This window comes from Mirounga leonina, unplaced genomic scaffold, assembly GCF_011800145.1.
Source record: "Mirounga leonina isolate KUSES-001 unplaced genomic scaffold, KU_Mleo_1.0 Mir_53, whole genome shotgun sequence".
In the NCBI taxonomy this organism is placed as follows: Eukaryota; Metazoa; Chordata; class Mammalia; order Carnivora; family Phocidae; genus Mirounga; species Mirounga leonina.
In genome coordinates this window covers 84,211,981-84,224,910 of record NW_023270807.1, presented here as the reverse complement: position 1 = coordinate 84,224,910, position 12,930 = coordinate 84,211,981, and the positions used below count along the sequence as shown (strand labels likewise).

At 41.3% G+C, this 12,930-nt stretch overlaps 1 protein-coding gene across 1 annotated transcript; it reads right to left on the bottom strand.

Annotated features, from left to right (window-relative positions):
- Positions 1-434: 434 nt before the first annotated feature.
- ARG1 (arginase 1) lies at positions 435-12,611 on the bottom strand. The gene is made up of 8 exons (XM_034990654.1): positions 12,461-12,611; positions 8,579-8,651; positions 6,034-6,208; positions 4,064-4,223; positions 2,418-2,512; positions 1,988-2,092; positions 1,653-1,789; positions 435-1,430 (listed from the first exon to the last, which is right to left on the bottom strand). The coding sequence occupies exons 1-8, from the start codon at positions 12,515-12,517 to the stop codon at positions 1,264-1,266; spliced, it is 969 nt and encodes a 322-aa protein (XP_034846545.1). The 5' UTR covers positions 12,518-12,611; the 3' UTR covers positions 435-1,263.
- Positions 12,612-12,930: the final 319 nt, after the last annotated feature.

Sequence of the window (12,930 nt, the reverse complement as noted above, 5' to 3'; positions counted from 1 at the left end):
GGCTCTTTAACACATAGCTACTACAGCAGTAAAAATCCTTTCCTGGGACTGGCTTCATTAGAGAGTCCACTGGAGTTCTGTATAAGTTGGGGAGAAGGGGAAGAGTTTGCTTCCCTGGTTTTGATTATACAGCTGACCCTTGAACAACACAGGGGTTAGAGGTGCTGACCCCCACACACAGTCGAAAATTTATAACTTTTGACTCCTATTGTTGACCAAAAGCCTTACTGATAACATTAGCAGCCAATTAACACATATTTTGCTGATAATAGTACATATATAATATGTATATATACTGTATTCTTACAATAAAGCTAGAAAAAAATGTTATTAAAATCATAAGAGAGAGAAAAACATTTACATTACTGTGCTATATCCAAAAAAAAAAAAAAAAATCCGTGTTTAAGTGGACCCATGCAGTTCAAACCCATGTTGTTCAAGGGTCAACTGTAGTTTACTCTTACTTATTTTATTCCATTTCCCTCACTATATTCCAGAGCCAAGATGAGTTTTTGGGTTGTTTAAGGATTTCAGCCAATGAGACACTATAATTGCAATGAGTGAAGGGACGGTGGGAGTGTTTGGAAGCCACAGATAATTTTAGGTGAAATTCCTATCTGAATTAGAAGGTTTTAGAAACAAATAGCAGTTTGATTTCTTTTTTCTACCTCCCAAAAGGCTACCTGAATAGCAGCCTTGCTTAAAATATAAACCAATATCATGTCTGAGGTTTAGAAAAAGTAAAACATGGTCATCTAACATTAATGAACTTGGGAGATTCACAAGGCCTTACCATTACCCATTTACAGATGAAGAAACCAGGAGGCAGAGTTTCATCTCACCAGTTTTACAGTGTTTTGGGGATGACGATTTCACTGTGGGCTTTTGAAATCCTTAGTAAATCCATGTGTTTAGAAACATATAGACATAATACAACCTTAATATAAAGAGTTTATTATAAAAATCAAATCTTTGAACAACACGGGAATATGGTCCCTTTTCAGGTGGGGTAGCTTTATCTTCCGATATCAGGAGTCCCACTCTATATGTGTTTTTAATTACACAAAACTTAGAATTTCCAAATCTTGAATTTCACACCAAAAGGGAATTGATAGTTTATATTAATTATACCAATATTTACCGAGGCAGAACATTTTTCAGAAAGACCAAATTTTTGGGAGGATAACTGTTAAGCTTAAGTAAATTATTAAGATTGACTAATTATGACATTAGCTGTGAGATTTTTACATGATGTTTCCACATTTACTTAAGTGGGTTAAGGTAGTCAATAGGCTTATGATTACCCTCCCGTGCAACTCCAAAGCAAGCCAAGGTTACTGCTACTGCTGTGTTCACTGTTCGAGTTACTTCTTCTGGTGTCTTCCCCAGAGAGGGGTTCACTTCCATTATATCTAATCCTGAGAGTAGCCCTATAACAACAATGGAAAATAATGTAGTTTGTTAAATAGTTGACATTTTTAATTCAGTACCCTGCCTTGAAATATTATCCAGGAGTGTAAACCGCTGGTGATTGCATCATGTGATGGGCATTCTGGAAGTGTCCAATGGGGCTTGATTTTCAGATCAGATGGTATAAATATATCCTGGCCATGTGTACACTTGCTTCTTTATGCATCCCAATTTTTACCTACCTGTTTTGTAAATTTCTTCTGTAATGTAGAGACCTTCTCTGTAAGACAGACCTCCCACAACTGGTGTGCCCGTAGCTGGTGTGAAAGATGGGTCCAATCCATCAACATCAAAGCTCAGGTGAATTGGCCTTTTTTTTCTTTTAAGAGATGGGAAAGAAATTCAGTTTAAAGTTGGTGGTTTAATACATAGTACATAAATACAGTTCTTACCTTGCTTTATAAAAAGTAACAATCCAGTGAAGTTCCATAATTTTACATGAAGGCTTTATTAATAATCATTAACATCAGTAGTAAGTCCTCTTAATATTTACGTTACACACACACAAGCATCATACCTTCCTAGTAGGTAGCTGAGTGCTTCTTCCATCACCTTGCCAATTCCCAGTTTATCCACTTCAGTCATTGAAAAATATTTAATACCCAGAGTTTTCAAAATGTAGCTATGAAAGAGGAGATATTAAGATAATCCTACAGTTAATAGTCTAACTCTATGCCCTCGTTTCCCTTTAAAGAAAAGATCACTGTGGCAAGATACATAAAATATTTAAGTCCTATGAACTATATGTATATATTAATGTATTTTTAACAGCAAGTCAATTAGTATAAAAATCACCTGATTTATAGACATAAATATTTGTATGGGTATATAGATATTGATATATATACTTGGTGCTTAAAATAATTTTTTTCTCATAGGTTTGACCAGCATGCCTAGCATGCAAAAGAGAGAAAATAAAGGTAATTCACATCAAGGAATAAACTTACTGTTCCCCAGGGTCCACATCTCTCAGGCCAATATACACAATATCTTTTGCAGATATGCAGGGAGTCACCCAGGAGAATCCTGGTACATCGGGGATCTACAATGTTTCCATTTGATTAGTATATATGAATCTTGAGCAAATCTTACATTGAAAGTTAAGGGCCTTACTGGATTGCATATATCTTATATTTAGAACATAAATTTCGAGGAAATCATTAAAACACAAAACAAAATTCAGAAGAGAATGCCTCCCTCCCCTTGTGGTGCTCTAGATGGCTTTGGCTTTACCCACCTTCACCCTGGCCCAGACCCAACCTGAATCATTTGTCAGCATCTACCTCTCTGTGCCCCATTCCACGGGGCCCTGCTTTCCCAAAACTCTGCTATAAAGAAATCAGTGGCTTTCATGACTTTTGTAGCTTCCTTCTTTATTTCTCTTCTCAGTAGGACTTAATCCCAAGGATGGCTTAGAGTGACTAGGGGAGATTTTCAAGCAGCTTCGGTTGCTCTCCAAATGCCCTAGAGCCAAGGGTGGCTATTGCCATGTGCTAACTACACACTTTGCAAGTTTATAAACCTATAACTTGGTTCAGAAAGTGTTACTTCTATGGTGAGAGCTGTGAATTGTGTAAGACTGATGAATCACAGACCTGTACCCCTGAAACAAATAATACATTATATGTTAATAAAAAAATAAAAAAAGTGTTACTTCTGAGCACTTAACAAGGGGTTTGAATGCCCAGGTATCATAAAGACCAATATTCTATAGCTATATCGGTAAAAATTGTTTTATTGATATGCTACAAAATATCAATGAATATGAACCACAATGTTAAATCTTAATCTGGAATGTAATCTCACATCTTTTTTTTTTTTTTTTAAGATTTTATTTATTTATTTGACAGAGACACAGCGAGAGAGGGAACACAAGCAGGGGGAGCGGGAGAGGGAGAAGCAGACTCCCCGCTGAGCAGGGAGCCCAATGAGGGGCTCGATCCCAGGATGCTGGGATCGTGACCCGAGCCAAAGGCAGTCGCTTAACAACTGAGCCACCCAGGCGCCCCTGTCATCTCACATCTTGTAGAAAAGAAGTTTCTAGGGAGCAAGGAGTTAGTTCTTCCTCTTATGATGTAGATATGAACTTCTCACAGTAAAGATGTTAAATAATAAACCATTATAATCCATATTTTAAAACTCCATTTTTGAAAAAGGTCCCATGATGTGGAGGGGATGCTTGGGAAGCATGAAAGGCTGTGTGTCACGTAGGAGAAAGAGGTAGGTTATAGACCAGTTCTGGCCCTTGCCTTGCTATGTGTTTGGCATGTGATCTTGAGCAAGTCAGTTAACCTCTGAACCTCTGCTAACTTGCTTATAAGGGATTATTCTCTGCCCCACATACTAAAAAGGTTATTAGCTTAAGAATAAAAAGGGAAGATATATGTAAAGTCAGTTTGCAAACTATCAAGTAAGGTAGAGGCACAGAGCCTCACTTCCTTTATGCACCAACCCTTAGCTTATTGGCTGTTGAGAAAATGCTTTGAGATTACACCAAAAATAAGATGGCACCAGGGTTCTTCCTTCCCTTCTATCTCCTCGACTTTGCTAAAGAGACAGTTCCTTTTTAATAGAATACAAACCAGCCCCTTACCTTTCCTTTTAGTTCCTTCAGAAGGAAAGACACAGGTTGTCCGTGCAAGTTCCCACTTGTGGTTGTCACTGGAGTGTTGATATCAGTGTGAGCATCCACCCAAATGACACAGAGATCTGGGTGGACCCTGGCATGGCCAGAGATGCTTCCAACCGCCATACTTTAGGGGAAAAAAGTGTGTGAACATCAGGTTTGCAATATTATTCCATCCATCATACTATTAACTCAGTGCTCTCACTTGGTTTTCCTTTAAGTCAAAATGGCTGGTATTTCTGGCAGGTTTTTAACTGGAGGTGCCAATTAAACAATTATAACAATAGAAAAGCATAGCTTATGCTTAATTACTAACAAGGTAAGTTTTCATCAGTGGGCTTACTAAAAAACTTGTGATTTTTTATTTTTTGGAAACCACCTTCTAATAAAATTGCAAATTATTGTTTTAACCAAAAATTAAATCTGTATAAGAACACTAGTCACACAGGAAATTCCTTAGCATGAGACACTATTTAATTCTCAAGATTAAATCAGGCTCGCTTCCTGTACTCTCATGTCTCTTGGTAAATACTTCATTCTCTCAAGTGAATTACTACAGAGTCCACTTTTCCTAAAATCCGATTATTTTACAATTGGGGAGCATCACTCAGAAATCCTTGCATCTAGTTCAACCAGCATTTCCTGAGTGCTCACTTGCTATTCAATGCTCAGAAGCTCTGCTTGAACTTCCTACTCTCCTGCCACACATTTAAAGACCCACTCTTATCCTGGTCCAGAACTCTCAAAGTTCAACTCAAACACTCCAAGCTCTAGAAAATGTGCCAGAATGGAAGCACTAAGTAATATCTCACATAAAATGTCAAACATTAGGATTTGCTATCTGGCACCTGTGTCCTCCCACCTGCGGATGGTCAAGTGTCATTCAGGGAATTGTGAACTTGTAGATGCTCAAAGTGAGGGGAACCTGCCTTGAAGCTTAGATATTGATTATCCAGTTTGGTATTTGTTTCCCCTTCAGATTTCTTGTCTTGTGGCTGTTTGCCACTCTTAACATTTCCACGTACAAATTTTTCCACTTAAAAAAGAAAGTGAGCCCCAGTCTCTCAATTGCAGTTTTGTCACACAGGAGCCCTGGAAATGGTTCGGCTTTGGAGGAAAACGGAGCTGAAGTGAGCCATTGTCATGTTTGTACTTTCTGATCTGATCAGACCTCTGATAATGTACTCAGGGACCTCAAGAGTAGACATTAAAAAGGCTCATGCACAGAAAGGGCCTTTGCCACATTATTTATAATCAGGAAAATTTGAAAATTACCTGAATATGTGGCAATATGGATATGTATAGTGATTTAATACCCTGATGAAAAATATGCAACAGTAAAAATTATGCTTATATATACCATGAGGTAACATAAGGAAATCTGAACTTTAGGTTAAGAACAAAGCACTGGATCACATGGTTGTTAAAATCAGGTATAAGGGAAACAGTATGGCAGGAAGGAAATATGCCCGATTTGCAATTTCACTTGAAATGTTTGTTAGGAAATACAATTACTACTATTTTATTTGTGTGTGTGTGTTTTAAAAGTTTGAAATTATTACTTTTAGAACAGGAAACATACTTTCAAATGTTGACTTAAATGAGTTGTTCCTGCTATCAGGAATCAAGTATAGTAACCCGGCCAGGAACTTCCTTGTGTTTATTCATCTAGGAATGTAAGTTTGTGATGCATATTTTACTGAAATCCATTCATGTCATATATTTTCTGCTGTAATAAAGGTAATGCAAGACTTTAAATGGAGCTAAGTCTCTATTTCCAAAAGAAATAACTGAAACAATTAAAAGAAGAAAAGGCAGATCGGTATAAAGTATTGATCAGCACTTTTCCTTTCGTATTTTCTCTCCTCTCACGGTTTCGCTTATACTCCCTTAGGCCCTTTGTGCCCGACTTCAGAGAGAGAGTCATTAGGCAGGACCTGTGGTCTCCGCCCAGCACCAGGCTGGTCCTTCCCTGCTTCTTTACTTCTGCCACCACGCCGGCCAGCTGCTCATTGGCTCTCCCCACAGACCTCGGATTCTTCACAATTTGAAAGGGAGGATCACTAGGGACATCAACAAAGGGCACGTCCCCATAATCTTTCACATCACACTCTGTAATTAAAAGCAAAAGTTTTAGGTCACTACATAAAAAAAGATTACAAAACAGTCTGTGTAGGATGATTCCAAACTTGCAAAACAGTGTACTTTTATAAGGATAAGCAAAGAAAACATCAGGAAGGACCATTCAAGTTGCAAAGCTAGAAACCGTGTCTGCTTTTGCCTGACATTGTCATCTCAGCTGCACACTGGGCTCTCGGTAAACACTTGTGCAATCAATCCAGTGAGGCTGGACATGAAAGTAGGACAGTGATCATCTTCTGGTTTGGGCTTAATAAGCGGCCTCACTGTCTTTATCTCTGTGTGGCCCTACCTGCTTATGTGCCTTCTACATTTCTCCAATAAGCATGTGTTGTATTTGTAATAAATTGTTTTTAAAAAAATACATATTATATATTATGTACATGCCCAGAAGGAAATGCACCAGTTACACCACTATTTTCTTTCCTTTTTTTTTTTTTTTAAGACTTTATTAATTTGACAGAGAGAGACACAGCAAAAGAGGGAACACAAGCAGGGGGAGCAGAAGAGGGAGAAGCAGGCTTCCCGCCGAGCAGGGAGCCCGATGCGGGGCTCAATCCCAGGACCCTGGGATCATGACCTGAGCCCAAGGCAGACACTCAACGACTGAACCACCTAGGTGCCCTAAACCAGTATTTTCTAAATTTTCTGACTGTAATTAACAGTCCTTGGTTTCAATCCAATCTGTTACCTGCTGGAGTAGTTCAGCTCCCTCCCCTGTGCTTTGTATCTGCCTCACAGTGGTATTGTCAGAATTCAGTAAGCATATGATTAGCAACGAGCTTAACACTTCAGTGAGCTCAGGAAATAAAGGCTTAATTATTATACTTTTTTAATAAGGAGATATTGCAGGTAACCCGAGGTTCCTAAGGACCTGGGTGCACTTCCTAGAAGGACTTGCATTAGGCGTCAAGGTACAGAGCTTCAGGTAAAACTGACATGAGATCAGTTCAGTGTTTGAACTAACCAGTCATTGTATATTGTATTTATTATATGTTTGTGCATATCTATGATTCAGTAACACCTTTAAGAGATTTAGCCTGATATAAAATCTGATCAAATTATGCTTGTTAACTGAGAGACTAGTCCAGTCCATTTACACAACCCTTCTGTTCTCTCTCCCCCTCCTTTTCTCAGCTTCATGACATATAATTCTTATTTACTAAAATTCATTCAGTTTAACTGTACAGATCAATAAGTTTTAGAAACATCTACAGTCTTGTAACCACCACCATAATCAAGATTTAGAACACTTCCATTACCCCCGCAAGTTCCCTCATGCCCCTTTGCAGTCATTCTCTGTGCCCACCCCAAGGCAACTGCTGATGAGCTTTCTGTTCCTATGCTTTTCCCTTTTCTAGAACTTCATGTAAAAGCAATCATACAGTAGGTAGTCTTTTGTGTCTGCTCTCTTTCACTTAGCATACTGTCTTTGAGGTTCATCCATGTTCTTGCCCTTGTCAGTGGCCCGTTCCTTTTTGTGGTTGAGTCCGAGCCCACAGTGTGGATGTACCACCTGTCATTTATCGCTTCACCAGTTGATGGGTATTTCATTGTTTCCGTTCTTTTGGCTGTTATAAATAATGCTGCTAGAAGCATTCAAGTACAAGTCTTGGTGTGGATGTGTTTTCACTTCTCCTGGGTAAATACTTAGGAGGAGATTTGATGGGCCAGAAGGCAGATGGGTGTTTATTTAAGAAACTGCCAAACTGCTTTCCAAAGTGGCCGTATCATTAAGCATGCCCACCAGAAACGTGCGACAGTCCCAGTTGTTCTGTGTCCTCGCCAACACATCATCAGGATTTTACATGTAAAGACGACATTTGCTTTAGCCTATTTATACTTTTAAACTCTATATCATTTTCTATCTGCAGGCTCATGTATGTATATGTATAGTACATGCATACACACATTCACACTGTGCAAACACTATGTGCTGTCACCACCTTCATCATCATCATCATCATCACTGTCTTACTTCCTTTTGCAAACAGGAGTCTTCTTGCTAACGGAGTACTTCCTACTGCCCCTTGCTTTTCCTTCGCACTTCCCCTAACTCCCCTACCACCCACCCAACCCCAGTTCTAGCCCACAGATTCTTTTATACAATAGCCTGGCTGGAAAGACAAAATATCTGAGTGAGGATATTCATCCAACAATACCTATGGAGAATTTTCTCCATACACTGCTTTTTTTTAATAGGATGTACTTCTAAAATTACCACTCATGCTGCAATTCTGTGGGATAAATGTCATACCACATGCATTCCCTTTTAGCAGGAGCCTCTCCTTTCTTCAGAGCAGGAAGGAAATCAGGCTGGTCATCTTTCAATGGAAAAATTACCTTGTTCTTTCAGTTTCTCCAGCAGGCCAGCCTTTCTCAATGCTGCGGGGCCTTCTTCCACCCCTCCTCGTGGCTGAATGATTAAAAAATAAAATAATTCAGACATGATCAGATGCCCACAATAGAAACTCTTCATTCTTCAATCAGGTGAAGAGTAACTATCGTTTTTTGAGTTCCTCCAGAGCCAGGAATTTACCCCACCTCCTTGAATCATCCCAGCAAGGCAGACTGAATGAGTCCCATGTCAACTCTGAGGATCTAGAATCGGAAAGGTTATCTCATTTTCCTATAGACACGCAGCGAACAAATGGCAGAGCCTTAGTTCATATCCAGGTTCTTTGGATCCCAGAACCTGTGTCTCCTCTTCCCACGACAGACACCACGCTATCAACGTGGTGACATGTAGTTTGTGCAAAAGTACTCTGAGAGACAGAGATGCAAGCAACTAAAAAGAGAGGCCTTTTGTTTTTGAGTAACTCATGAGCTAATAGGGAATGTGTATATTTAACCCCAATTACAGTACTTGGGAGATTTGTTTCAGTGCCGATACAAGAGGTCCTAACAACAAAAACAGGATGCTCCGAACTCTGCCGGGGACAGAGTGTGCCAGGTAAGGCTACATGGGGTAGATGACATTTCAGCTGAGTCTTGCAACATGAGTAGGTTTCCAGGAAAAGGGATGGTGTGGTGGAGCTACTCTGCAAACCCAGAAAACAACTTGGATAAAAGCATAAGAGGGGCGCCTGGGTGGCTCAGTCATTCAGCGTCTGCCTTCGGCTTAGGTCATGATCCCAGGTTCCTGGGATCCAGCCCCGCATCAGGCTCCCTGCCCGGCGGGAAGTCTGCTTCTTCCTCTCCCACTCCCCCTGCTTGTGTTCCCTCTCTAGCTGTCTCTCTCTGTCAAATACATAAATAAAATCTTAAAAAAAAAAAAAAGCATAAGAAAAAAATCAAGTGTGGCATGAGAGTGTCCTACATGCACATCCGCACGGGGGTAAGTTGCTGAGCTCCTGGGGAGAAAACAGGCCACAGAAATTCATCACCTGGGAGCTGAATTCACAAAGACCAACCCGGTATTTCAGGTTCTGACCTGCTTCATTCAGCAGGATTGACAAGAATGCTCCACTTGCTGTTTTTATACGTCAGAGAGGCGAACACACTTCCTCCTTGCCATAAATCCTCTCCAGCTTCCTGGCAGAATAGCGGCCAAAAGAAACAGTTCTCTTCTGTAGCTCTCTGATTCTAATTTCCAACAAGGCTTGTAGACACAGGAAGTTATTTGGGGTTATCCAACGAGAAGACGTGCCAGAAGACCCGTGCGTCTGTCCCTAGGATTGGGGCCGCGGCACCAAATGAAGCAGCTATTTCTACCTAATTCCACTGACAGCTGACTTGCCCCGGCTGCCAGGCAGACCCTGGATGTCACATTCCTGCTCTGGGCGCCAAGCGCCCGCCACCCCTCTGCCCGACACGTTTTGCTCCTTTTCTCCCTTGCCTTCTGGCATGACCACCCCCACACACCTCCCTCCTGGAGCAGACGTAATTGCCCCTTCTTTAAACCTCAGTAGAGTGCCGCTTGGCTCTAATTTTGCCTTTCGTTTTGTGGTTGCTTTGTCTTTCCTCCGTTATTAGATTTCAGCCCAAGGTTCTTTCTGCTCACGGGGCTACATGTTGTAGCCTTTCATAGATGCTCAAAAACTGTCACCCTGAGAAAAACCCCTGGCCGTTTCCCTCTTCCTTTCAAGCTTTGGAACAAGTCTCATAGACCCCTTAGTTGACATCCTATTTGTGCTAATGCAGTGGTTAGATTTTCCAGAGTGATAGGTTATTTGTTTGATTCAAACTGCTTCTCACTATTGGTCTCTTCTCACTGCTTGGTTTATCTGCCCACTTTGGAAATCACTTCCTTAGCTCCACTGACTTCGAAGCTGGGCCCCCAGCCCTAACTGGCCACAAGCATCAAGTCTGCGGTGGATTGACAGGCATTAACACAAATCAGGTGCATAAGCTTCGGGATCATACAATCCTGTCTGGAATCACACAGTCAAGGCCAGTAACTTGGCAAATTGCTAAACCTCTCTGAGCCTTAGTGAACTGTACAATAAATATAATACTTCTCTCATATTTTGTCATCAGCTCCCCCCCCCCCCCCCCCCCCCACCGCTCAGTGCCTTGCAAGGGAGTGGAATCTTTTCTCAGACTCAACCTTCTGCCCTTAATTCTCTCCTTTGCCTATCTGTAAACTTCTGCCTCCTTTAGCTGAGGAGAGATGCTAATATGTAGGCCACCATTTTCCTCCTATGCTAGGGCTTAGGGTAGAAATATCTCTCTCTGAGCCCTTACTATCAGGAAACAATAAGCTTCCTTCTCATGGGGCCAAGTTTTAATAGGGGAAGAGCTGTAGGGGAAAAGAAAAAGAAATACTAAAAACAAAATGCATCAGGCTGTGTTTCAAAATACTATCCCTTCAATGGGCTATTATTATCATAGCATAAAATCTTCTGCTGAGGTCCGAGGGCCAGAATATATTAAGGCTGCTACCTGCTTGTCTGCCTCCCTCCCTCCCCCACTCCCGCCCAACTGCCTGTCTTCCTTCCTTCCTTCCTTCCTTCCTTCTTTCCTTCCTTCCTCCTTCTTAAATTTTTATTTTCCCTCCTCCTTTCCTTCCTTTTGGTCAGTTATTTTCATTCTGTCTTCGTTAGAACCTGTCACAAGAATAGGTGAGTATATTGTGGGTTTTGCAATTAACCCGAGCGCTAGAAGAAACACTTCTATGTCAGCAAAATGTCCCTGTGTTCCGGGAGAGAGCTTTGAAGGACTCCCAGGGGAGGCGCAGCAGTGTTTACTGACACTCCAAATGCAGTTTGGGTCTCTACCCTCTGACCTCTCCTAATCTGTTTTGCAATAAAATGCCAGAGTGCCAAGCATGAGTTCAAAACTAAGAGGAGTGATCCGCTGCCCAGATGGGCAAAGAGAACGCTGGAAAACGGAGAAGACCCTGTTTGAAACAACCACAATGACAAAATATCAACCCTCGGAGTTCCAAGTCACGCTGTCTTGTTTGCTTTTGTTTTGTTCTTTGCGTTCCCCCTTTAAGCACAGATGCATGCTGAAGTCCGAGGTCTCTAATCATACTGTTTGCCAGAATGAGTGCGCTCACCAGAAAAAAAGGCTGCAAAGTGCAAGGTTGCTGGCATGTGTTGGCAACCTGGGCATTTCATAAATGCATTAGTCCCTTCAATGTTGCCAACTTCCAGTTGGATTTTCTTCTCTTTCCTTTTTCTTTTTCCCTCCCTCAAAGAGACATGCACAAAAGATTCTACCTAGCGCATGTACCAACATTTTCACAGGATAATGAAAGCCCTGAAATAATATGAATCATTCACCAAGTTGCATAAACCAATAACATTTAGGTTATGCAGACTAAAAGAAGTCTGAAAATTGCTGCCAATCCACGAGATGCTTCTAGGCATTAAGACATGAGGAACCCAAAGTGTTTTCTCAAAATCCTCTGGCCTTGGCATATACGCTATTGAAACCCAAAGCAACGAGAACATGGGAATCTCAATGGGTAGCTATAATACAGACACAGCCCATTACCATTCAAATAAAAATATGTTCTCTTAAAGAATACCAAGAAAAATGTAGTCGATTCAAATAAAACTGGCTGCCGCTGAGATTAGGAGCCACAAGAATCAGTGAGTTTGTTACCATAATTCTCCAATGTTGCAAAATGGTTAAGAGGACTTTAAAATACATCTATCTATTTCAGGCCCGGCTGTCCCAGGGAACTGAGCTAAGCAGACATTAGCACCTTACTAATTCTAAAGTCTGAGACTTTGTCATGAATTTCAGTTATTCAAGGCCACGCTTTTTACTCACCTGGCCCTTTGAGAAAGGCGCTCCGATGATCCCTACGAATTTTGACTTGGAACTCATGTTCTGGCCCCTTCTCTCTGCTGCACTGAGTTCTCCAGCCAGGCACCGCTCTCTACAGCCGTCAGTGACTGAGGCCACATATTTGTTTCCATTTATAACTGGGCTGAATCTGTTTACCTTATTCTAATGAGGAAGGCTGGCTCCACCCACCGCACGGAGGAAGAGTCAGGCGAAGTCTCTCGAGGTCTTCAGACCCGGACTAACCACGAGTCCCTTTGGGTCTAGAGCTGTAATTAAGCGAGCGTATTCCTGTCGCCGGTTCACTCCCATGTTACAAAGCCAGCCGGGTGACTAGGCTCTTTCCTAACCACAATCTCGATTTCCTAAGCCTGAGAATCTTCTCTAATCATAATCAATTAATCATAACCGCAGAAGTAGTGTCATGGTGCTCGCTGAGGAAACGCAGGGCAGGG